The 25981-nt window shown below is 38.4% G+C and overlaps 4 protein-coding genes across 5 annotated transcripts; 3 read left to right on the plus strand and 1 right to left on the minus strand.

The window, feature by feature from the left end:
* The first annotated feature begins 675 nt into the window (after positions 1-675).
* LOC114195891 (auxin response factor 17) lies at positions 676-4773 on the plus strand. Of its 2 annotated transcripts, none has more exons than XM_028086320.1 (3): positions 676-1908; positions 2296-2332; positions 3178-3291. In XM_028086320.1, the coding sequence occupies exons 1-3, from the start codon at positions 838-840 to the stop codon at positions 3189-3191; spliced, it is 1122 nt and encodes a 373-aa protein (XP_027942121.1). In that variant the 5' UTR covers positions 676-837; the 3' UTR covers positions 3192-3291. The 2 variants fall into 2 exon arrangements, with proteins under 2 accessions (XP_027942121.1, XP_027942120.1); XM_028086319.1 differs by lacking the exon at positions 2296-2332 and adding an exon at positions 4616-4773 and having other exon boundaries at positions 680-1908; positions 3178-3831.
* A 2698-nt stretch (positions 4774-7471) lies between these two features.
* On the minus strand, positions 7472-8689 carry LOC114163682. The gene is made up of 2 exons (XM_028047976.1): positions 8252-8689; positions 7472-8098 (listed from the first exon to the last, which is right to left on the minus strand). The coding sequence occupies exons 1-2, from the start codon at positions 8687-8689 to the stop codon at positions 7472-7474; spliced, it is 1065 nt and encodes a 354-aa protein (XP_027903777.1).
* Positions 8690-13167: 4478 nt separating this feature from the next.
* On the plus strand, positions 13168-13968 carry LOC114163683. The gene has a single exon (XM_028047978.1). The coding sequence runs from the start codon at positions 13168-13170 to the stop codon at positions 13966-13968; it is 801 nt and encodes a 266-aa protein (XP_027903779.1).
* Positions 13969-20116: 6148 nt separating this feature from the next.
* LOC114196044 (protein GrpE) lies at positions 20117-24689 on the plus strand. Its single transcript, XM_028086541.1, has 3 exons — positions 20117-20447; positions 21021-21533; positions 23943-24689. Exons 1-3 carry the CDS (start codon positions 20259-20261, stop codon positions 24150-24152), a joined length of 912 nt encoding a protein of 303 aa, XP_027942342.1. The 5' UTR covers positions 20117-20258; the 3' UTR covers positions 24153-24689.
* Positions 24690-25981: the final 1292 nt, after the last annotated feature.

Consider the following 25981-nt stretch of genomic DNA (forward strand, 5'->3'; position numbering starts at 1 on the left):
ATAAATTTATTTTAATTAAATTAATCATTAGTTGAATAAAATATAAACAAATATTTAAAATTTGAATGTGAGAGACTGCAAGATTCCAATTACCATCTACCTACACCGCGTGTTGTGTTATTTGACAGAAAACTCGTAGTTTGTTATTGGTCTGTTACTTTTAGAGAAACTTTCTCCAATATAATATACGAGAATCTCTACCCATTTTTCGGTTATTTGACATCTGTTTGCCTGAATGTAACAAATTTTTTTATTACTGAGGGCAAAACACATAGAAAACTGTATTTTACTTTTAAAAAATGTTTTTGGTATACATTAATACCAACTAAAATCACCAACTACATAGCACTCTTTTCTTTTTTTAAGCAGTACAACATTAAACGAAGATATCTTTATATACAATATAACCTAAAGTGTCTTGATTATTTTTATATCTTTTAACTTAAAACATTAATATAGTATTAAAATAGTCTTGAAGTGGGTGTAATATTTTTTTTTTTTGAATGTTTAAAGTTATCTCAAGGCCAGCACAATTACATCTATTATGTTTAAGCATATAAAATAATTAAAAACATGATGAATTCTGTTATGTGTAAAGAGGGGTAAAATAGTAAATGACAGAGAATTGTGAATTCCAGGAGACAAAATAGTTGATAGAGTGAGAAGGTGACTGTATCTTTCAGTTAGAGTGTTATCTTTTCATAACAGAGACTGATTCACCAACACTATAAAAACAATACTCCCATTGGATTCGGTATGTTCCAAAACCCTAAGCAATCCCTTGTTAATGTTCTGTATTGGGTGAGGAATTCTGAATTTTGATTCTCCGATACAACAATGCCACGGCAATCGCCACCGTCACAGCCGCAGCATCCCGGCAAACTGGAGCCGGCGATATGGCAAGCCTGTGCCGGACCGTCTGTGGAAATCCCGAAGCCCAATTCTATGGTTTACTACTTCCCTCAGGGACACTTTGATCAAGCCTCTTCGGCACCGCGGAATCTCTCCACTCACCTTCTGGCCAAACCCTTCATTACCTGCAGTGTCGTCTCGGTTGATTTTCTTGCCGATCCTCTTACCGACGAGGTTTTCACCAAGATGGTTCTCCAACCTGTTGGTAATAACTTTCCAGCGGAATCATTCCATACTCCTGCTGCTCCTCCGCCAAATGACGACAAAGACAACGATGTCGTTTCTTTCGCCAAGATTCTCACGCCGTCTGATGCCAACAACGGCGGGGGCTTCTCGGTGCCCAGGTTCTGTGCGGACTCCGTCTTTCCGAAGCTGAATTTCGGGGCAGACCCGCCTGTGCAGAACCTCTCTGTCACCGACGTGCACGGCTTCACCTGGGAGTTCCGCCACATTTACCGTGGGACGCCACGCCGCCACTTGCTCACCACCGGCTGGAGCACGTTTGTCAACAACAAGAAGCTGGTCGCCGGAGACTCTGTCTTGTTTATGAAGAGTGCTGCAGGACGTCTGTTCGTCGGAATTCGCCGCACCATACGCTCCTTTCCTGAAAGGGGCAACTGCGTGAAGCTCAGGTTAATTGAGGAGGAGGATAAAGAAGAGGAGGAGGAAGAAGATGAGGAGAAGGAGAAGAGGGTTTTCAAGAGGGACGGGAAGGGGAAGCTGTCGGCTAAGGTTGTTGCGGAGGCGGCAGAGTTGGCCGCGCGGAACATGCCGTTTGAGGTTGTTTATTACCCGAAGGCTGGTTGGTCTGAGTTCGTGGTGAAGACTGAGGTGGTGGATGCAGCGATGAGGATTGCATGGAGCGATGGGATGAGAGTGAAGATGTCTGTGGAGACAGACGATTCGTCCAGGATGACGTGGTTTCAGGGTACTGTCTCTGCTGTCTCATTTCAGGATAATGGCCAATGGTGCGGTTCGCCTTGGCGCATGCTTCAGGTATAATATATAATAGTCAATTCTTTCTGAATGGCGAGGTTTCTTTTATTTGTCTTTAATGCGTGTGTATGGGTTGTGGGTATTATGTTTTGTGAATTTCACTTTCTTGGATAAATTTTGGTTTATAGATTAGTGAGATTCAAAGAAGATACGGTGGATATGGTGAAATAAAACTTGTGTATGATTTCCACGAGCCACTGAGTCTTTCTTTCTTCCTTTTGAATTTCATAAGGAAGGGGAGACTAGGATGCATACGGCTGGAGCTACAAAGTTTTTAATTAGCCAGCCACCGAAAATTATTGGCTTAGAACTCTTCATTTTCTTGCAAAATGTGTGGCTATATTCTGTTGTGGATTATGTTTCTGATTAACATTGTATTGATTGTAGAACTGTACTTTACTCAACAAGAAACTGATATTGAAAGGTGAGAACCCCTGATTGTGCCATTTCATTCTCCTAGTTGGAGAGGGGCTGGTTTTTTGTTGTTGTGGAGTGAAACTTACATGGAATTACTTGTCTTATTTTATAAAAGATTTTGCCCGAGAATGCTTTTGTGGTTTATGGTTCTATTATTGTATACAATGTTGCTTTCAAAATGATGGAATGGGGCATTGAAAAATATATTCATTTTATTTGCTGGTGAAATATGGGAACAGAAGACTGACACGTTCTTTTGGGCATAAAAACATTGGAGAAGGTTCAATGAAGTTTACATTTATCATTTTAGCTAGTGTATGTTAAGTGAATGAAGAGACTGAACAGGGAAATGGCAGTATGATAACTATGGTTTGCTATTTTGGGGTACATGTTTTGTTGTCTTGCCTTTCGTCTGTTCTGCCTGTTGAATTTATACACCTTTGCCTAGATGTTCTAGGATGTTGGGTTTAATTCATAAGTTGTAGATGGGTTAGATGAGGTAGGATTTGCAAAAATTTCTCAAACTGGTGAATAGTATTTTTTTTTTTTTTGCAAATAAAGTCTTTGTCACTATTACTATGTGTCAGTTTTTTATGATTATACTTGCCATGTCAAATTCTCAACAAATGTCACTGCCATACTCTCTGTTCATGCATGTGCCTAAATACCTTTTCACTTTGCTGGGAACAATTGTATGACTGCCCTTAATTTCTAATGTTCGAGTCTCGGTATTATTTTCATGGCAAAAAATTTTTTTTATTGAAAGAAACTATTTGTCACATAAGTTGTACTTGAAGAAGTTATCCTCTCTCTCAATACTGCTATTTATCTTTTCTGATTTTGACATCATAGGTTACATGGGATGAACCTGAAGGGTTGCGGAATGCAAAATGGGTTAGTCCTTGGCAAGTGGAGCTTGTTTCCCCCACACCTGTCCTTCATCCGGCCTTCCCCTCACCAAAAAGGCTTAGAACTGCTGATGGTTATGGGGTGTTGACCAATGGAGAGGGAGGAACCTTTTCTGTGGCCAGAGTCACTAATTCAGCAATGGTACACCTGAATCAGGCATTGTTGGGTTATAGTCATTTTCCTGCTGGCATGCAGGGAGCCAGGCATGATGTATTTTCTGCATCAAGTTTTCCCAATTATCCAAGGGACATGTCTCATCCGTGTATCATAAATTCCTTTGGGAACAACACATTTTCAAGGCTGAAAAATTTGCCGACAGAACCACATGTTGGCGGCAACTCTCAATCTGATGAACTATCACCAGACAGTAGTTTCCATTCCTGTGTCACAGACACTCTTGAGAATCGCAACAACTCAATAAAACCTGCGCCGGATTCATTTCAGCTATTTGGTGCAGTCATTCGGAAAGAACAACCTGTACAAAATGGTTTAACAGACACTGGTTGTCCTATCACAGGAGATAAAGTCCTTGACAGATGAGGATTCTTACTAGTGAAAGTGGCTGTGATTATATGATACATATAAGTAAATGTACAGGTATGCACATATATCCGAGTAAATTGAATTTCTTACCACCAAACAAATCAACTACAAAATCAGTAGCTCAATTACATGTATTATGTCTATAATGTTTGAATGTATGGCTTGGTATATTTTGAAGTATTGTTCCGACCAAGTGCCTCGTAGATTTGAATTCTACATTTATTTAGTCACCCAAATCAGTGTGAAACATTTGTGATTTTGCTATTTAGATTGTGTTTTAAATTATGTGTTTTAAATTATATGTTTTTCTTCTTATAAATTTGCTTTTAGTAGTATATTCATGATATTGAACCCCAGACACTTGCCTTATTCATACCAAATATAGAGGCAAAATCATAATCTATTATTTATTACCATTGCAGTAAAGTGGATAACCATAATATGAATTTTCTATTCCTTATTTGGATTATGGTATTTTTAAATAAAATTATTAGATGTAATTGCATCATGGTAGGCTGGTGAGTGATTTAAATTCCCAATGTCGACCTGTTTGCTGACTGTTGACTCTGTACAAAAAAACTGTTCATCCATGTTGAAGTTAAGATTGAGTTATCTAAATCATTCGAACTGATTAAGTGGATATCGATAGTTATGGTTGTGTGAGTGCAGAATTATCCTTTTGAAACCAGCATAAATAATAATCATAACAAATCAATAGAATCAATAGAATGTCTGTGTTTATATTATTTGAATGGTTTGTCTGGTTAGCTTGATGTGTTGTTGGATTGAGAAGCAAGTAAATTCTTTTACTAACTTTGGTTGCTATTTATTCATCCAGGTAGGAACTTCTTCACGGCCGGAAGCTGACTACCCTTTTGACCCTGGACTCTCCAATACTTGAAAAACAAATCTCATATCTCACAATTTATGCTACTTTTTTTACAGAACATTTGATGATATTTCTTAATACAAATTTTTTTTCTATTTGACGAGTGATTCTTTTGTTGGTTTACTTATTTTCGGTCTGTGTATACATATTTTTATACGCAATTTGTTTGTTTAGGTTTTGTACCTCGATCATGGAATTAGATTGAATTAAACTTTTTGTGCTATCAACTCAGTCTTCTATCTTGGGTGATATAACGAAAATTATTAAATAAAATTGTTGGAGTTGAAAGGGCAGAGCAAGTTAACCGGAGAAGAAAAGGCAGAGCAAGTTAACTGTATAACAACGATTTCAAGAAACATGAATAACAAAAAATACTTCTCCTAAAGTTTAGGAAGACCTATTGACTTATTAAAATTAAAAAACAATTTGGAGTTACAAAACAAATATTTAACACTCCTCCTTGCTTTAGGAATTGTTACACACCCCAATTCTTTTTCTCAACAGTTTAAATTTGCTGACAGGCAAAGGCTTTGTAAACATGTCAGTCAACTGATATTCAGACTTGCAGTAAACTAAGTCCACTTTTCCATTTTGCTGCATCTCCCTCAAAAAATAGAGTTTGATGTTGAAATGTTTTGTTTTCCCATGACATACTGGATTATTTGCAATTGCAATTGTTGCCTGATTGTCAACAAAAACCTCAATTTTATTTTTCTGCTAAAAATGTAAATCACATAGAATCTTTTTTAGCCATAAAACTTGATTTACAACAACTGTTGTTGTTATGAATTCAGTCTCTGTAGTGGATTGTGCTGAACATAGGTTGAAACAATATCCTGAAGTGCTTTTCATGTCATCATAAGATCCAGCCCAATCACTATCTAGACATCCAATCAAGCTCATATTGTATCCTTCATCAACTTTATCAACACCATCTTCCTTGATGAATTTCTCCCTTTGATTCATTGGTGTGCTAACTACTTTGCATTCATCCATTTGAAATTTCCTCAATATTTCCTTTGCATATTTTCTTTGGCAAATGAACACTTCATTTTCACCTTGTTTGATCTCAATTCCAAGAAAATAGGTCATGAGACCAAGATCTGTCATTTCAAATGCTTGCATCATTTCTTGCTTGAATTCGTCAACCAACTTTGTGTCATCTCCAGTTACAGGCCCTTGGAGCTTGCTTAGGGCCATATAGGGCCTTTCTTAGTAGATAAACTTTATCTTCTTCACCATACTTCACGAATCCCTCCGGTTGCTCCACATATATTTCTTCTTCTAGAACTCCATTTAAAAATGTTGATTTGGCATCCAACTGGAAAATTTTCTAGCCCTTTTGCGCAGCTATAGTTAACACCAATCTGATTGTATCTAATCTAGACACAGAAGCAAAAGTGTTAGAACAATCAACACCAAAGATTTGTGCATACCCTTTAACCACGAGTCTGGCCTTGTATTTGTTGATTGAGCTATCTGCATTAAGCTTTGTTCTGAAAACCCATTTGACTCCAATGACTTTTCTGTTTTCAGGCTTGTCAACCAACTCCCATGTTTTGTTTTTTTGAATCATAGACATCTCCTCCTCCATTGCATTTTTCCATTTTGGGAGTCTTAGTGCTTCCTCACAGCTAGCAGGTTCACAAATTGCTACATTACATCTTTGATAGATGTTAGACAATAGCCTAGTTCCTCAGATTTGAGGATCATCTTCCAATTCATCTTGCAACAGTTCTGTGGTTTGTTCTCCATGACGGTTATCTTCTATAATTGGAAAGAATTCTATTGTGCTTTGTGAGTTCTTCCAATCCCATTTCCCACCTTCATTGAAATGTACGTCTCTAGTGATAGTCATCCTTCTGGTTTGAGGATGATACACTTTGTAGGCTTTTGAAACAGAACTGTAACCCACAAAGATGCCTGGAGTAGCCTTCTTGTCAAGTTTATCACGCTTAACCTGAGGAATATATACAAAACAGACACAACCAAATACTTTAAGGAAGGTTAGAGAAGGTTTATACCCATAACAAGCCTTAAATGGAGTTTTATCTTTCAAGGCCTTGGTTGGAAGGCGATTTTGCAAGAAAACTGCTATATTAGCCGCTTCTGCCCAAAATGTTTTAGGCAGCTCCTTCTCATGCAACATGCATCTAGCCATCTCCATCACAAATATGTTTCTCCTTTCACTTACCCCATTTTGTTGAGGAGTGTAAGGAGCTGTCAATTGATGCGCAATTCCTGCTTCTTCACAAAATAGATTAAATTTTGTTGATGTATACTCCTTCCCATTGTCTGATCTTAGAAATTGAATCTTGTAGCCACTTTGAGTTTCCACCATTTTCTTGAACTTCATAAATACTCCAGCCACTTCATGCTTGAATTTCAAGAAAAAATCCAACACATTCTTGTAAAATTATCCATGAACAAAATAAAGTAGAGACTACCTTGTAGTGATGGTGTTCTTTAAGGTCCTGCCACATCAGTGTGAATTAGTTGCAACTTTTGAGAGGCTCTACAAAATGATTTGGGAAAAGACTTTCTGTTTTGTTTACCAAATTGACAAGCATTACAATTTGAAAGATTTACAGAAAGTGTTGGTACACCTGGTGACATGTCATTCTTCTGTATTTTCAACATTCTTTCAAGATGACAATGACCCAATCTCTTGTGCCAAAGTTCTGTGAGATTGGCTTGAGTGTAATAGGCTACATTCTTCTCCTCTGTTGGATCAAATGAGAAGCTTTTACCTCTCATTTTAACCCTTAGAACCTCCCGGCCAGCAATGTCATAGATAAGGCAGTTTTAATGTTCAAAGGACACTTTAAATCCCTTTTCCATCAACTGTCCTACACTTAGCAAATTTTGATCAATGTCAGGTACATAGAGAACATCGAAGATTATTTTTGTACCTGAGCTCATTGAAATTTCTATGGTTCCTTTTCCTTTTGCAGAAATATAGTCACCATTTCCTATTCTGACCTTTGAGACTTTAGTAGGCTTCAAGTCCTTGAATAGAGTTTTGTCATACGACATGTGGTTGGTACAACCACTATCAATCAAACAACATTCAGAGTCACCCTTTGCTGAAAAAATTGAAGCAGAGAAAATATGATCTTCGTCATCTTGCTCAACAACCTGGGCATTGACTTCATGTTGTTTACTTCCACAAATTACAGCTTCATGTCCAAGCTGATTACACTTGTTGCACTTTGCGTCTGGTCTTTTCCAACATCTGAATGATGGATGACCCAATTTTCCGGAGTGCTCACAAGGTGGCTGATTTTTCTTTTTGCCCTTGCCTTTGTATGTAGTGTTTTCACCGCTTGTTTGTTTATTCTTCTTGAAGTTTTTCTTTCCATTGTGATGCTTTGCTAGTAATGCACCTTTAACCACTTGATCTTGTCTCATAAGCCTTCGTTGCTCTTGGGCCTACAAGGCATGTAACACCTCTATCAAGGTAATCTTGGACATATGCTTTGTGTTTTCTAGGGTGGTTATGGATGCCTCGTACCTTTCTGGCACAGTTACAAGAATTTTTTCGATAATTATGCAATCCAAAAAATTTGTGCCAACTAATCTTACCTTGTTAACAATGCCAAGCAATCTGTCTGAGTACTCTTTAATGGTCTCAGACTCCTTCATCCTTTGAAGCTCAAATTCTCTCATCAAGTTCAACACTTGCATACCTCGAATCCTTTCATCCCCTGCATACTCCTTCTTTAGATAATCCCATATTTCTTTTGCTGTTTTTAAAGTCATGATTCGAGTGAAGAGAGTTGCTGAAACACCGGCAAAGAGACATGATTTCGCCTTTGCTTTCCGAGTTTTCTTCTCTTTGTGACTTTTCATCTGGGTCATGGTGGGATTTTCGGGCAGCGGAAGGATTTCGTAATCTTCTTCAATGGCTTCCCAAAGATCCAAAGCCTCTAGGTAAGCCTCCATTTTTACTGTCCAGACATCGTAGTTTTCTCTGTCAAAGACCGAAGGTGCTACTTGGGAGAAATTTGATTCAGCGTCCATTTTTTCACATGCTCGTAAGAAAACAGCTCTGATACCAAATTGTTGGAGTTGAAAGGGAAATAATTTAACGGGAGAAGAGAAGGCAGAACAAGTTAACTGTATAATGAGACTGATGCAAAGAAAAAGTTTATTTCATTCAACGTAACAGCAGTACATTTATAATAAAAAATAAAATTGACATTAACCATATAACCACGATTTCAGGAAATGTGAATAACAAAAATACTTACTCCTAAAATTTAGAAAGACCTATTGACTTATTAAAATTAAAAAACGATATGCAGTTACAAAAGCAAATATTTAATAAAAATTAATATTGAAAGTAATAATAATATAATCATTATTTATTTTATTTTCATTAATTAAATATATTTTCTGAAATATTAAATTAATATACTTTTTATAATTATTCTTAAAAATCTAATACTCAGTGTCGTTAAATTAATTTGCTGACTGTTTTACTTATCGTTACTTTGAGGATATTCAACAGACGAAAACCCCCTGCCGAATTTTTAACTATTCACAACATTGTCTAATCACAACATTGTCTAATATTATAGTTCCCGAAATGAGTTTCATTATTAGTGATGATTGTTTTTGGGACCCAAACTTGCTCACTATGAATTTTCACAAGTTGTCATACCTTGTCCATTGTGATATCTGGTTTCCTAATCGCAATAGCGAAATGGCCTAGTATGTAGAGTCTCCATTTATTTATGAAAAGGCCACTTTTTTAACCCACTTTTTTTAATTCACTTTTAATTTATATTTTTATTACTCTTAAATTATTTATTTTAATTTTTTATGGTGATATGATGATTTAAGGATGATGAGAATGATAAATTAAAAGTGGATAAAAAAAATAAATTAAAGTATCATTATCTAAGAGTTCAGAAAGAGTGAGTTAGAGTTCTGTGTGTCTTTCGCTACAAAATTTGGGTTTCTTTGTTTCAGGTGTTGCGGTTGGCTTGTGCATGGAGAAAATGGTGGTGGAAGAAATTGGAGATGAAGAGGGACACATGTCAAGCTCTTATTTGTCAGTTTGTGTGTGCAATGATTATGCCACACGGCTGCATCTAGGTGGCCAGCTCCAAAAGTGTTGGATCATACCATGTGGCATGTTTTGATTGGACCTGGTTTTGTGAGTAGTAATAGAGGTGAAAATAATAGATAAGGGGGTGATGAACATATTTTGTGTGGGTGATTTGATAAAGGAAATGTATAAGCAAAAGTTAGGGTTGCATTTGGTTGTTTGTATATTTACTTTTCATAATTTATTTTAGTTTTATTTTGTAATTTAAAACAATTTAACTTCAGCACGAATAAACATTATAATATCTAAGAAAATATTTTATGTAATTAAAAAATATTTTTATCTCACAAATTTAATAAATTTAATTATTACATATCTTAATTAAATTAATATTTTAATAATAAAATTCAATTAAAAATCAAAATTAAATATTAAATAAAAACATAATATGCACTTATTCATATATATATATATATATATATATATATATATATATATATTATTTTTTCTTATCTTTCATTCCCTACATATTAAATTAAATGATAAGATAAAAAAGCTTTATATTATTCTTAGGATGAGAAGTAATTATTCTTTTATATATACACACATAAATTGTTTTTGCATTTATAATTATCTCTAAATTGTTTTTTTGTATTGTATAACAAACCAAAATATGTAAAATGAACTTGAACAATAATGATAAATGTCAATTGACTTACACGGTTAAAATGTATTAAATGTTATTAGAATCGAGCACTAGGATTTTGATTTTGCTTTTGTTTGCCAAGTACTGATAAGTCATGCCCAATTATTCAGTCTTAATATCTCAAGGGATTTTTAAATTAAAATTCAGGAGGACATCAATATCTATGCAAAGAACATTAATATGACAACAAAAAACCCCCCTGTTCTCTTGAAATATAGTAAAATAATACTAGCACATTTTGTTATTAATTAGAAAGTACTACAAATCATAATTTTTTAATTTCATTAAATGTTGGAGATTTTAATAAATTTCAACGAATATGTTAGAGAAAAAATGATTTTTTTTTGTAGCTAAAAGAATTTTGCTTACATCTTTTATTATCTAAACACTTAACAAAATCAGATAACGAAATATTAATTTTAAACTATTTAAAATATTTACAATATTTACTTTTATGAATTAAGAAAATTTACATTATAACTATAAACAACTGGCTAAACTTATACGAACCAAATATCATTTGCAAGAATGTTTTAATACAGTTGATCTTAATATATATATATATATATATATATATATATATATATATATATATATATATATATATATATATATATATAGTTTAATACATTTCGATTCTTATATTATTTATTATTTGCATAAAGTAGTATTATCTTGAGGGTGACATTGATTAAGTAATTGTTCACTATTTATAACATGTTCAAGTGTGTCATTTGTAAGCCTCATTTTCAATTTCATGTGTTGGGTCTGGCCTCTTCGTAGGTCCAAGGCCAGCCCTACAGTAGGACCCCAATACCCCACTCAGTCTTTTCGTTGTCTTTTGTCCCCTTTTCAGAAACAGTCTAAGAAAACAGGAGCTCTGCTAGGGCACCCGATCTCCTCCCGTCTCCAAGCTAGCAAACCCATCTTGTACCTCCTGGTAAGTCAAGCTCTAGAGTTTTCGTCCATTTCTTCACCCTTTTTCGCTGTTGAGCACGTTGGTCAAGTTAGGGTTAAGATTCCTAACGTCGTTCTGTTTGGATCTTCATGTTTCAGCTCTACTCGAGTTCCTGGAACTGTAATACCCCCTTAGTTAGGGTCTACTTGCTTTTAGTACTCAAACAGAGGTAAGGGAAGCTATGTTTTGAGTCTTTAAGAACCATTTCTGCATGCTTTTGGTCTGTACCATGAATTTATGCGTGATTGATGTTTTGGATGGTATGAACTGGCTTGTTTGCGTTTTGGGTATGTTGTTTTTGAGTTGTATCTCTGTTGCATGTGCGTAACAGTAGGCGAGTACTGTTATTCTTGCCCAAGCGAGCTCGTCTCGCCTAAGCGAGAATAGTTGAGACTCGCCCAGGTTCTGTTCGAGCAGCTCGCCTAGGCGGAGGGTTCTTATTTTGAGCGACACGCTATCTCGCTCAAGCGAGGGTGACTCGCCCAAGCGAGTTCTCGAAGAAGAACCTGGTGTGCTCTGCTCGCGTCCTCGTCCAGGCGAAGGATTTGATTCTTGGGCGAAAGGCGATCTCGCCCAGGCGAGCTAGTCTCGCCCAAGCGAGATGCTTGTTGGGTGCCACTGTTACAGGTCTCGCCTAGGCGAGAAGGCATAGCCTAAGCGAGAGAGTCGTTGTGGCTTAGGCGAGAACTTCTAGCCTAGGCGAGAATAGAGCAGATTTATATGTTATATTTCTATTTCCCTTGAGTATGGTTATTTATCTCAAACGTGCATGATTACAGTGTGTTTGTATGAGTTGTATGAGTTGTGTACACTGAAAGTTGTATGTTAGCATGAGTAATATATGGAATTCTGTTTGGTTGGTTGAGAACATGCATGAGAATTAAATGTAGAGATGATAAATGGTAGTTGTGGCATGAGAGACATGAAAACTGTATGTGATAGGCGTAATTCCATGAGTCTCGTGGGGAGACTTTATGGTGGCGTGTAGTGTATATTAAGATATGGATTCAAGTAAGGATCGCATCCTGAAACTCTAAAGGGTCAGTGAGTCTCAGGTAGAGCAATTTGACCTAAGTGGTGAGAGTGGCGGGATGCCTTAGTCTTTGACAGGATAATGGCCTTAGATGCTTGAAGGTTAACCTTGTGCGTGGTAGGGTGAAACCCATTGGCAATGGCTCTGCAGAGCAGTAGAGGCCACCACGAGTGCAAGCGTCCAGTGAATCCGATCTTAGTATATGTATCCGGATAATTGAGTCATAGTGTCCAGTGTGTTGGCTATAATTAGATTATCTGTGCCTACTGTGCTGCATGATTGAACTGTTTAAATATTTGTATGCTATACCCTGATAAAATTCATATTACATTAGCTTACCCTTGCATTTTTGCTATGTTCCTGTTACGTTTTCTCTTTCGCGATGATCACCCTTGGTGGGAGCAGATGGAGGAAATTCTGGGAGTAGGCCTGGTGGTAGCAGTGGTGCAGCTTAGGGAACCTGTTTGTGTGCCTCTCAGGAGCATTCTATGGCCCTAGTGCCTATTGAAATCTCTCGCTCTAGGAGTTCTTCTTTTGTTTATCTGTGAAACTTGTTGTTTCTATTTTGGCTATGGCATGGCTATATGCCTAGAAACCCTTGCAAGTACATTCTTGGATGACTGTAACAGTTAGCTTTCTTATGTATGTTGATCCAAATCTGACTGCTCTTTATTATGACTGTGTGATGTTTTATTTAGTAGATTTTATCTATTCAAATGGGATGTTACATTTTTATGGTATCTTTATGATGCAGCAGATGGAAGCTACTAGGCAGGCTGCTGAGGACGCACAGAGGCAGCATGTGGATGCTCTCCGTCAGTTAGGGGAGAATGCTGCTGGTGCTCAAATGTATGGTCCTCATCCCCAACCTCCACCCCCTGAATGGAGTTTGGAAGACTTCTTGAAGCACCAACCCGCCAAGTTTGATGGCAAGACGAGTCCCGACCAGGCGGACCAGTGGATGAAGGATATGGAGCGCATCTTTGATGCCAAGAGGTGCCCCGATGAGAGCAGGCTTGCTTTCACTGTCTACATGCTCACAAGAGAGGCTGAGCATTGGTGGGCCAGCATGAGGCTAGTGATAGAAGAGAAGCATGATGATATCACATGGGAAGCCTTCAAGAGGAGATTTCTTTCAGAGTATTTCCCTGATAGCGTGAGATACGCTAAGGAGGTAGAGTTCCTCCAGCTGACGCAGGGGAACAAGTCAGTAGCTGAGTACGCCGAGAGATTCAAGCATCTGGGACGTTTCTACACCATGCCGCTCGATGAGGAGTGGCGCTGCAGGAAGTTTGAGAATGGTCTCAGAGGAGACATTCGGTTGATGGTGGCCCCGTTGTCCATCAAGGACTTTGCGGCCTTGGTGGAAAAGGCCAGGGTCATGGAGCGTATGAAGGTAGATGTGGAAGCCCAGCAGCAGCCACAACAAAGAGTTAGCGGACCATCTGGGTCCAGGCCACGAGTTGAAGAGAAGAGGAAGCCATATGCTAGACCTCACCCTCAGCCACAGGGGTCTAGAGGTTTTTCTTCCCCGCCCAGCAGGATCTAGTGCTATCATTGCGGAGGGCCGCATGGGAAGAATTTCTGCCCGCAGCTATCAGGTTTCCGCAGGTGCAACCATTGTGGCAGGGAGGGCCACTTTGGTAGAGATTGTCCCACCCTGAGGAGGACAGTGGCACGACCCTCACCACAGACTCTGAGCCAAACGTCTGGTCAGACTCAACAGAGGAGAGGAGGCACCAGGCCTTAGGCTATAGGCAGAGTTTTTGCGATGACCGGGTCAGAGGCAGCAGGTTCAGGTAACCTTGTGATTGGTTGTTGTGTGATATCTGGCAAGTCTTGTTGCGTGCTTTTTGATTCTGGAGCGACACACTCATTTGTGTCAGAGTCTTGCGTGCGGGAGTTAGGTCTGTCGGTGTGTGAGTTACCGTTCGACCTCGTGGTATCTACCCCGGCATCTGAGTTGGTTAGGACTTCTTCGGTGTGTGCTAGATGTCCAGTTGAGGTAGAGGGACGCGTATACAAAGTCAATCTCATATGCCTCCCTCTACAAGGGCTAGATGTGATCTTGGGAATGGATTGGCTCTCTGCCAATCATGTTCTCATAGACTGTCGGGAGAAGAAGCTGTTGTTCTCCAATTCAAAGGAGCCTGAGTTGTTGTCTTCTCATGGGGTTATGAAGGAAATTCAGAGCGGCGCACAATGTTTTATGGTCTTTGCCAGGATAGAGGTTGAGAAAGAGGAGAGGATCATCGTGATACCAATGGTCAGGAACTTTGAGGATGTGTTCCCCGAAGAGGTACCAGGTTTGCCCCCGAGAAGAGAAGTTGAGTTCTCCATAGACTTGGTACCGGGAGCTGGCCCTGTGTCGATAGCTCCTTACCGCATGGCCCCAGTGGAGTTGGTGGAGTTAAAGAAGCAGATAGAGGGATTGCTGGAGAAACAGTTTATACGGCCGAGTGCTTCACCATGGGGAGCGCCTGTCTTGCTGGTAAAGAAGAAGGATGGCGGCTCGAGGTTGTGTGTGGATTATAGGCAGCTGAACAAGCTGACTATCAAAAACAAGTATCCTTTGTCGAGAATAGATGATTTGATGGATCAGCTACATGGGGCGTCGGTGTTCTCCAAGATTGATCTCCGGTCAGTTTATCATCAGATTCTGATGAAGGCAGAACATGTTGAGAAGACTGCTTTCAGATCCAGATACGGGCACTATGAGTATGTTGTCATGCCATTCAGTGTGACTAATGCCCCGGCCTTGTTCATGGACTACATGAACCGGATCTTCCGTCCGTTTCTAGATAAGTTTGTCGTGGTCTTTATAGACGACATTCTGATCTACTCCAGGACGCATGAGGAACATGCCGAGCATCTGAGGATAGTGCTTGGTATCTTGAGGGAGAGGCAGCTGTTTGCCAAGTTGTCAAAGTGTGACTTTTGGATGAGAGAGGTGCAGTTATTGGGGCATGTGATATCAGCTCAAGGAATAGCTGTGGACCCAGCTAAGGTGGAAGCTGTGATACAGTGGGAATGTCCCAAGTCAGTGACGGAGATTCGGAGCTTCGTGGGTTTGGCTGGCTACTACAGGAGATTTATAGAGGGGTTCTCCAAGATAGTGGCACCCCTGACACATCTAACCAGGAAGGACCAACCGTTTGCATGGACCGATAGGTGTGAGGAGAGCTTCAGGGAGCTTAAGCAGAGGCTGACGAGTGCTCCAGTGTTGGTAATCCCGGATGTGAGTAAACCCTTTGAGGTTTACTGTGATGCCTCTCATAAGGGCCTGGGGTGTGTCTTGATGCAAGAGAGGAAGGTGGTGGCTTATGCTTCAAGGTAGTTGAAGGTTCATGAGAAGAACTACCCCACTCATGACCTAGAGTTAGCAGCGGTGGTTTTTGCTTTGAAGATCTGGAGGCACTACTTGTATGGTGCACAGTTCCGTGTGTTTAGTGACCATAAGAGCTTGAAGTACCTTTTTGACCAAAAAGAGTTGAATATGAGGCAGAGGCGGTGGATAGAGTTTTTGAAGGACTACGACTTCGAGCTTCTCTACCACCCAGGGAAGGCAAATGTGGTGGCAGACGCACTGAGTAGGAAGACAGTGCATGTGGCGCACTTGATGATGAAAGAGTTGGAGTTGCTTGAGAGTTTCAGAGACATGAAGCTACAGTTTGAGCTGGAGCCAGAATTCATTAGGTGTAGCACCTTGGTTACATCTAGTGACTTTCTAGGCTTAATCAGGGAGAGGCAAGCAAGGGATGTTAGTCTACAGAAGGTAAAAGAACTCCTGGGAACGGATCAGGCCAAGGAGTTTGCCTTGGGTAGGGATGGTGTGTTGAGGTTCAGAGGCAGGGTTTGTGTACCAGAGGATGTTGAGTTGAGGAAGTTAATCCTTGAGGAGGGGCACAAGAGTCGCCTTAGTCTGCACCCTGACATGACTAAGATGTACCAAGACCTCAAGGAGAACTTTTGGTGGCAGGGCATGAAGAAAGAGGTCGCACAATTTGTATCGGCCTGTTTAACTTGTCAAAAGGCTAAGGTGGAGCATCAGAAACTTGGTGGAACGCTCCAGCCCTTGGATATTCCAGTGTGGAAGTGGGATAGCATAGCTATGGATTTTGTTACCCACTTGCCTCGCATTGTGAGAGGGCATGATGCTATATGGGTGGTGGTGGATCGGCTAACGAAGAGTGCTCACTTTTTGGCAGTGAATCTCAGAATGCCTATGGCCAAGTTGGCCCAGCTCTATATCCGGGAGATAGTGAGACTTCATGAAGTGCCTAGTAGCATAGTGTCTGACAGAGACCCCCGATTCACTTCCAGGTTATAGCAGACGTTGCAGGAGGCTATGGGTAGTAGGCTGAGGATGAGTTTTGCTTATCATGCTCAGACGGATGGCCAGTCAGAGAGGGTGATTCAGTCCTTAGAGGACTTGTTGAGGACATGTATCTTGGACCACCTTGGCAGTTGGGATGAGGTGCTACCGCTAGTGGAGTTCACCTACAACAATAGTTACCAGGCGAGTATAGGGATGACGCCTTATGAGGCTTTGTATGGGAGGAGATGTAGGACTCCCTTGTGTTGGTACCAGGATGGTGAGTCAATTTTGGTGGGACCTGAGTTGTTGCAACAAACCACAGAGAAGGTGCAGTTGGTGAAGGATAGATTGCAAGCATCTCAGAGTCGGCAGAAGGCATATGCAGACCGAAGGAGGAGGCCCCTATAGTTTGGGGCTGGGGAACATGTGTTCTTGAGGGTGACTCGAACCACTAGTGTGGGGAGGGTTATCCGCTCAAAGAAGCTGTCTCCTAGGTTCTTGGGTCCGTATCAGATCTTGAGAAGGATAGGGCCCGTGGCTTATGAGATTGCATTGCCACCCCAGTTGGCTAATCTACACCCAGTCTTCCATGTCTCACAACTACGAAAGTATGTTTTTGACCCATCACATGTGTTGGAGGCAGAGGATGTGGAAGTCAGGGAGGATCTCCAGGTAGTGGTACAGCCCGTGGCTATAGAGGACCGCCAAGTGAAGGAGCGCAAAGGAAGAGCCACTAGTCTGGTGAAGGTCATCTGGGACCGGAGGACAGGAGACTCTACTTGGGAGCTAGAGGAGGAGATGAAGAGTTCATATCCATATCTTTTCTGGTAAGTCTAATTTTTCGAGGACGAAAATTTTTTGTTGTTGGGGAGATATTGTAAGCCCCATTTTCAGTTTCATGTGTTGGGCCTGACCTCTTCGTAGGCCCAAGGCCAGCCCTACAGTAGGATCCCAATACTCCACTCAGCCTTTTCATTGTCTCTTGTCCCCTTTTCAGAAACAGTCTAAGAAAACAGGAGCTCTGCTAGGGCACCCGATCTCCTCCCGTCTCCAAGCTAGCAAACCCATCTTGCACCTCCTGGTAAGTCAAGCTCTAGAGTTTTCGTCCATTTCTTCACCCTTTTTCGCTGTTGAGCACGTTGGTCAAGTTAGGGTTAAGATTCCTAACGTCGTTCTATTTCGATCTTCATGTTTCAGCTCTACTCGAGTTCCTGGAACTGTAATACCCCCTTAGTTAGGGTCTACTTGCTTTTAGTACTCAAACAGAGGTAAGGGAAGCTATGTTTTGAGTCTTTAAGAACCATTTCTGCATGTTTTTGGTATGTACCATGAATTTATGCGTGATTGATGTTTTGGATGGTATGAACTGGCTTGTTTGCGTTTTGGGTATGTTGTTTTTGAGTTGTATCTCTGTTGCATGTGCGTAACAGTAGGCGAGTACTGTTATTCTTGCCCAAGCGAGCTCGTCTCGCCTAAGCGAGAATAGTTGAGACTCGCCCAGGTTCTGTTCGAGCAGCTCGCCTAGGCGGAGGTTCTTGTTTTGAGCGACACGCTGTCTCGCTCAAGCGAGGGTGACTCGCCCAAGCGAGTTCTCGAAGAAGAACATGGTGTGCTCTGCTCGCGTCCTCGTCCAGGCGAAGGATTTGATTTTTGGGCGAAGGGCGATCTCGCCCAGGCGAGCTAGTCTCGCCCAAGCGAGATGCTCGTTGGGTGCCACTATTACAGGTCTCGCCTAGGCGAGAAGGCATAGCCTAAGCGAGAGAGTCGTTGTGGCTTAGGCGAGAACTTCTAGCCTAGGCGAGAATAGAGCAGATTTATATGTTATATTTCTATTTCCCTTGAGTATGGTTATTTATCTCAAACGTGCATGATTACGGTGTGTTTGTATGAGTTGTATGAGTTGTGTACATTGAAAGTTGTATGTTAGCATGAGTAATATATGGAATTCTGTTTGGTTGGTTGAGAACATGCATGAGAATTAAATGTAGAGATGATAAGTGGTGGTTGTGGCATGAGAGACATGAAAACTGTATGTGATAGGCGTAATTCCATGAGTCTCGTGGGGAGACTTCATGGTGGCGTGTAGTGTATATATTAAGATATGGATTCAAGTAAGGATCGCATCCCGAAACTCCAAAAGATCAGTGAGTCTCAGGTAGAGCAATCTGACCCAAGTGGTGAGAGTGGCGGGAGGCCTTAGTCTTTGGCAGGATAATGGCCTTAGATGCTTGAAGGTTAACCTTGTACGTGGTAGGGTGAAACCCATTGGCAATGGCTCTGCAGAGCAGTAGAGGCCACCACGAGTGCAATCGTCCAGTGAATCCGATCTTAGTATATGTATCCGGATAATTGAGTCATAGTGTCCAGTGTGTTGGCTATAATTAGATTCTCTGTGCCTATTGTGCTGCATGATATAACTGTTTAAATATTTGTATGCTATACCCTGATAAAATTCATATTACATTAGCTTACCCTTGCATTTTTGCTATGTTCCTGTTACGTTTTCTCTTTCGCGATGATCACCCTTGGTGGGAGCAGATGGAGGAAATTCTGGGAGTAGGCCTGGTGGTAGCAGTGGTGCAGCTTAGGGAACCTGTTTGTGTGCCTCTCAGGAGCATTCTATGGCCCTAGTGCCTATTGAAATCTCTCGCTCTAGGAGTTCTTCTTTTGTTTATCTATGAACCTTGTTGTTTCTATTTTGGCTATGGCATGGCTATATGCCTAGAAACCCTTGCAAGTACATTCTTGGATGACTGTAACAGTTGAGTTTTTTATGTATGTTGATCCAAATCTAACTGCTCTTTATTATGACTGTGTGATGTTTTATTTAGTAGATTTTATTTATTTAAATGGGATGTTACATCATTATTATCTTCATTACTAACCATCGTTAAAGAATTCATATATTAGATAATTAACATGAAAGTGTTGTAAAATTATTCAAGCAAACAAGTGTGTTTTAACATGAGAAGTAAAGTTAAAAAAAGGATTCACTCGTAATTATAATAATGTTGTAATGTATTGTATATTAAATAATTATAATATGTATAAATAAAAATTTCACATCATATAAATATGGTATTAAAATTGAGTTTCGTATGAATAAATTACATTTTAAAGTTCAATTTCTCATGCATAGACACTTGCTTGTGCTCCATGTATAGTTAAATGTTGTTATCAACCCTTGCTTGTGCTCCATGTATAAATGTTAATTAATAGATAGAACGGTGTTGTGAAAAAACTTTACAAAATAAATAAACAATTTTAAAAAATAAAATAAAATACTGAAACTGATTTTAGTGAAGACGTGAGCTCTAAAAATAAAATAAAACAAATATTAAACATTTAAAGAAAATCGAAATGTGACAAGAGAGTAAAAATAAAACAAAGAAACTTGGTCTGGAGTTTGGAGAAACCACACAAATACGCATCCAAGAACATTCCAGAACCCACTGTCACACACTATCTCTGTTTTGTTACGCTCTGACTGCTGAAGGAGCACAAGAGAAGAGAATCCATCAATGGCTACTTTCCTCTCCAATCAATCTCTGTTGGCTCCTTGTCCTTGTTCTACTCCCTTCTCTTCAAACCCCTTTCAAACCCTAAAACCCAAAATCATATCTTTTTCATCTCGTGGGTTTCCAAGTCCCCTAAATTCCTCTCCCAATCGAAGAAACCCGTTGAAGTATTCTCAAGGTCCCCCTCCAACTGTACGCTCTCACTCCTTCAAATCTTACACTCTTCTCATTTTTTTATAATTAATTATTCTTATTTACTGCTTATTGGATTCCTATCACGCCCCATTATATTGCTTCAAAATTATTAATCACCAGAGAGTCAATTGAATCAAAACATGAGAGTCAGCATTTTCCTTTTTGTAATTTCTAATAAATTTCATATAGTAAGAGGGGGTGAGTTAAAAATGGATTATTGTGTTGCTTGCATTTCTTATAGTCTTAATAGACATTGAATCCTCAATGTTTATTAATTGCCTTCTTGTACCTCTGATGCTTGGTCTCTTCCACTATCGATTGCAGGAGGGTATCCTTATACAAAAATAAAATAAAATAGAACAATAGTGTTACTTAAAATTTCCCATTTTATTTTATTTTTATAAATATTGTTGTTACCCTTCAGAACTGCATGTGGTCAAAGTACTAGCTTTCGTAATGTTTGTTAAGTTTAAGGTGCAGTTGGATATTTTTGTTTCATTTGTTGAAGATGCTATGTTTTATATTTATGTACCTAACCTAGCCAAATCTTCTCTCTTTTGTCCTTCCTAGGGAAATGATGAGACAGGTGAGACCCGGAAAGATTTCAGAGGGATAGACGGTGATGGAGATAAAAAACCATTACCCAGTTTAATGGTCCTCGTTGAAGCATACAAAGAAGCCTTTTTTAATGGTGATGAAAATGGTGTTGCTCTGATTGAAAAGGGAATATATTCAGCTGTAAATAGAAAAAATAAATTGATTCAGAATGTATCAAGTTTATCAGCAGACAAAGCTACTTCCAAGGATAGATATGTTCGATTACAAGCTGATTTTGACAATTTTAGGAAAAGGTCCGACAAAGAAAGACTTAGCATCCAATCTGATGCCCAACAAGAACTCATTGAACAGCTTTTGTTGATGGTGGACAGTTTTGAAAAAACAAAACAGCAAACTAAAGCAGCAACAGAGAAAGAGAAGAAAATTGATGTTAGCTATCAAGGAATTTACAAACAATTTGTAGAGGTTCTGAGGAGTCATCATGTTTCAGTGATAGCAACAGTGGGCAAGCCGTTTAATCCCTTGGTAAGTTAAATTTACAAAAACCTTTGGTCTTGTGTGCGGAATTTCTTTCCTTTTGTTCTGAGTTGCTACTTGATGACTGTGAAATCCAACAAATTCTATTGCTACTCTACACAAAACAAATAATTTGAGTATAATGGTGCCATAGGAAATGAAATTAGGTAAAATAATAATTAAACCAATGAGCAAAATAATGTAAATGATGAAATTCAATAATGTAATCTTAACACTGATCATAAACAGTTTCAAATGGCAATCTATGGTAACACACCTCAGCTGCGGGGACAGCCATGATGTGTGTTTATTCCCAAAAGGCCTCTGAAGACGTTTGAGCTTGTTTGGAACGGGGGTTAAAATTTTTGGGATTTGAATTTCCCAAAAGTGAAAGCTTAAACTGTAGTGTAGTGAAAATGATAAAGATGACTTGGATTTTGAAGGTTATGACCCTTGTATTTATCTCCATCACCGTCTATCCCTCTGACTTTTCATGATTTATTATGAGTGCCATGAATTTTTAATAATTTTTAAGAAGTTATATGTCCATAGTATGCAGTATAAGCTATATAAATAAATTTAGGAATAATGACTATCCGACTATAGCATTTTTTCAGATTTAAGATGGACCTTTTTACCTTTAAATATTTTGTTCTAGTTGTGAACAAGCTTTAACAATCCATGCTTTGCTACTTTTTTGATGAGCAAACTCATTGGTCATTTCCTTTATTAAAAAACAACCCTAGAAAAAAAATTAGGATTTAGTATACCAGTAGCCTTAAAATTAGAGACAGATTTCTAGCCAACAATGTTGGTATTGCAAACAATTTCGATGCATCAATTTCTTTTGCTGTGTTCGATGCTAGACGATCATTTTCTCAAGCTTTTACTTATGTCAATGAGTGAGAACAGTAGTAGATTTAGTTCAAGAGTTTGATCTTCCCCCAAAAAAAAGGGATATAGAGGGGTAAGGGTCCTTTCTTTTGTTGTTGCACTGAACTAAGTAAGTGTCCTCTTCTCAGAGAGGAGGAGTTGCCTAAACCTAAAGGATTAGTTCCTCGAGTCTAGTTAGCTCGACAGCTTAACACGAATAACGCGCGAGCTTTCCTCGACTATAGCGCGAGTAGAGTCACCACCTACCACTAAAAGGAAAAGGAAGTGCAGTGATTTCAGGATACACGGATATAATTTCTTATACTTGCCCTTTTTTTCTTTAAAAAGGCGTTCATTGATCTGTAATTTTCTAGGAGTCTGGATCAAATAAATATGTAGAGTACCTTGTACAATGAGTGATTAAATTTGGGAGCAGCTTTGCTCTTTAGGTCACTTTATTATAATTTGCTTTTAGGGAGATATTGCATCAGTATTGCAATATTTGAATCACTATTTACTTCCTTTTGGTTTTGGATTTATGGTGATAAGGTGCACAACTGCTCATGATGCACTTGGTCTCACAACTAACATTTTTAATTGATAAAAAAAATCCATTAAATGGGATGTTATATCTAATGCCTTGACGAGGTCAGGTTGAAATTAAATTTTTGGCCCTTGTCTGTTTTCTGTTCAACAACAATTTTCTCTTTTCTACTCTCCGAACATTTGAAAGTGTTTGTTCCCAAAGCAAAATTCTGTTTCTAAAAGAGTGGTGTCTTGATTCCTGAACAGAGCACCTTAAGAAAATAGAAAGAAAAATAGGATGAGATAAGATCTTTGTTTTGGAAATACTTATCAGAACTTTTTGAACAAGAAATTAATTACTGAGGAGGGTGAAATTGTTTTATAAAACGTGAAACAAAAAGGGGAGAGGGGAATTAACGGACTCTAGGTTTTTTCTTTTAATTTTCTTATAGCAAGTGTGATTCTTCTATTGGTTGTCCCATGACAATCCCCAAGATTACACATTGCCTTTGAACCGAACTCTTGTGGTAAAGGAACACAGGTTGAACTTTAAACATATAATCCACTATGGGTAACTACGGTAAACACCTTTGAGATTTGTGTTTATGAATTATTACACTTGCATTCTTTTTTATTGAAAAATTGCACTGACCTTCTCTACTCATTTCTGTTATTTTGAGCTATCATGGGTATGGTTCATGCGTAGAAATTGGTAGATATGTGTACTATTTTTTTAATAACAGGTGTCACGTGTAAAAATAATGCATGAGGTAGGGACGAGGGTGGAATTTTCCGATCAGGAAAGGTTAAGTGTGAAATATTGTTGTATTCATAGGTTTGGCTGGTTTGATTTTCCTCATTTTACCCATCTTAAGAGAGTTTTCATTGCAATATAAGCTTGAAACTAAAATGTGTGGTTTGTTCCTGCTTGTTGAAGACATTTTAATGAAACCTTAGAGAAAGTTACCACGTAGTGACTTGGCTATTGTTTAATCTGTTTGTGGTTTACTTTTGTCACAGCAACATGAAGCCATTGCACGTGAGGAGTCAACAGAGTTCAAGAAAGGGATTATAATTAAAGAAACACGACGTGGTTTCTTGCTCAGAGATCGAGTTCTAAGGCCAGCCCAGGTGAAGGTTTCATTAGGTCCTGGAGCTACGAAATCTCCTGTGTCTCCTGACAACTCCATGGAGCGACCTTCAACAGCTGCTGGAATAGATGAAAGATAGTCTCTTCAACTTTCTTACTTATTAAAAGTCTAGCTCCTCCTGCAAACATGATGTCTTTACATTGGTCAACTTGAAATGCTTCTAGTATTCAATATTTTGGTACTTGGGCCGTAGGTGAGTGTAGTCCCTTGGACCTAGCAAATTTCACACCACACTTGAATTTTTGAGAAAGGGAATTAATTTTGTTCATGAGAGAACAATGAGTTTCTTGTGTAATCCATTTTTAACCAAAAGCAAAAAAACGGTTCATTCTTGAGCTCTTCTGCCATTTTTTTTCCTTGTCTCAATACTAAGAAAGCTAGACTGCAGGAACGCCTTGTAGCCAACCAAAAATCAACTGCATTTTGAGTTCTAAAGTGAAGCTCACATGGAGTAGAACTTGTAAGTGATAGTAGTTGATTTTATTGAAGAGATTCACACTATGACTGGCTGTATGAAAAGATGATATTGGGAATCATGGTTTCACAGTATCATATTATGGTTCCTGGTCTTTTGGTATTATGTGTTATGTTTATAACACGTCACAATTTTGATTAAGTTCTTATCGTTCCTACCTTCTTGTTTGCACCTCTAATGTGTATTTTACATTATCATGGACATTGGTAAGTTCTTATACACTTGTATTTTTAATACTAGATAGTCTTCATTAAATTATAGTGTCTTAAATACCAAGCTTATACGAAACTTACTGTAAGTTGTCTTTTATGGGTATTGAGATTGACTGTAAGTGAAATACAACGTAAAATTGTAGTTTCCTGCTACGTATCATATTACTGCTATTACATTCTTAAGAATATTCATATCAATCGCATAAATTTTAGTTATTCACAAGAAATATAACTCCGAAGGTTCATAATACCAAACATAAAAAAAGTTCTACCAGAGACGCATTCTGAGTGAAATGGAATTTTACCGTGCTCGTAGAGTTGGCAACATGAAATGGAAGCGTTACTGTCGAAGTACCCGTTTGTTTCTTTGTTTCTTTGTTTGGTGTCGCAGCATAGACGCACCATAACATAGTAAAAGAAGAGCATGTTTGTTTTATGTAGACTTGTCAAAGGTGGGTCAATCCGATTTACACGGGTTGGTTCACTACGAGCTGGATTGAAGATAAGTGAACTCAACCTGGTTTATTTAATGATGAGTCTGAAATTTTACAAAACGGTTCAATCAATCATGGATTGGTACGTTAAGTGGGTTGGTTCACCAATTCACATAAAAAATTTATTTATATATTTAATTTTATAAAAGATTTAATTAATTAGATGATATTAATTTTCGTATGAATGTGTTAATTAAGTCCCGTTTTCAAAAGGATGTCAATTACATTCAAACTTTTGTAAAATTGTTTCAATTATATCTCTTTCAAAATAAAATTATTATCATATGTTAGTTTTGATTTTTTGATTTTTCTATTCTTTTAACATGTCACTTTTATGTGAATGTAGTTTGATTTCAAAGATCTACTAAAGTCATCAACACGCTCAATCAAATTATACTTAACAGTTTTTAATAAAGTAAATAAAAATTAATTAAATAAAAAAAATTGCTCTTCAAACTTATATTATTAAATGCAATTAATTTCATGAAATTTATTTCAAATATTTTATTTAAAAAACCATAACCAATTACTTAAAAAGCAGACAAAATTATATCAGTTCATAAGTCTAGTATTTACTTATTTCTTAAAAGAATATATTACTAAATAAAAATACATTTATCGTGTTTATATTTTCATTTGACTATCTTTGAGTTATATAATGAACCCTCGATGTTATTTTATTTTTACTCCTACTTCATTTTTAAAATAAATTAAATAATTATGTCAA

The sequence above is a fragment of the Vigna unguiculata genome, chromosome 9 (assembly GCF_004118075.2).
Source record: "Vigna unguiculata cultivar IT97K-499-35 chromosome 9, ASM411807v1, whole genome shotgun sequence".
NCBI classification, from domain to species: domain Eukaryota; kingdom Viridiplantae; phylum Streptophyta; class Magnoliopsida; order Fabales; family Fabaceae; genus Vigna; species Vigna unguiculata.

Excerpts from the sequence above, each read along its gene's own strand:
- LOC114195891 (XM_028086319.1), top strand. The coding sequence starts at position 838 with ATGCCACGGCAATCGCCACCGTCACAGCCGCAGCATCCCGGCAAACTG. Across the intron at positions 1,909-3,177 it reads CGCCTTGGCGCATGCTTCAG|GTTACATGGGATGAACCTGA; the intron begins GTATAATATATA and ends TTGACATCATAG.
- LOC114163682 (XM_028047976.1), bottom strand. The coding sequence starts at position 8,689 with ATGGACGCTGAATCAAATTTCTCCCAAGTAGCACCTTCGGTCTTTGAC. Across the intron at positions 8,099-8,251 it reads TGCTTGGCATTGTTAACAAG|GCCCAAGAGCAACGAAGGCT; the intron begins GTAAGATTAGTT and ends CATGCCTTGTAG.
- LOC114163683 (XM_028047978.1), top strand. The coding sequence starts at position 13,168 with ATGCAGCAGATGGAAGCTACTAGGCAGGCTGCTGAGGACGCACAGAGG.
- LOC114196044 (XM_028086541.1), top strand. The coding sequence starts at position 20,259 with ATGGCTACTTTCCTCTCCAATCAATCTCTGTTGGCTCCTTGTCCTTGT. Across the intron at positions 20,448-21,020 it reads CTCAAGGTCCCCCTCCAACT|GGAAATGATGAGACAGGTGA; the intron begins GTACGCTCTCAC and ends TGTCCTTCCTAG. Across the intron at positions 21,534-23,942 it reads GCAAGCCGTTTAATCCCTTG|CAACATGAAGCCATTGCACG; the intron begins GTAAGTTAAATT and ends CTTTTGTCACAG.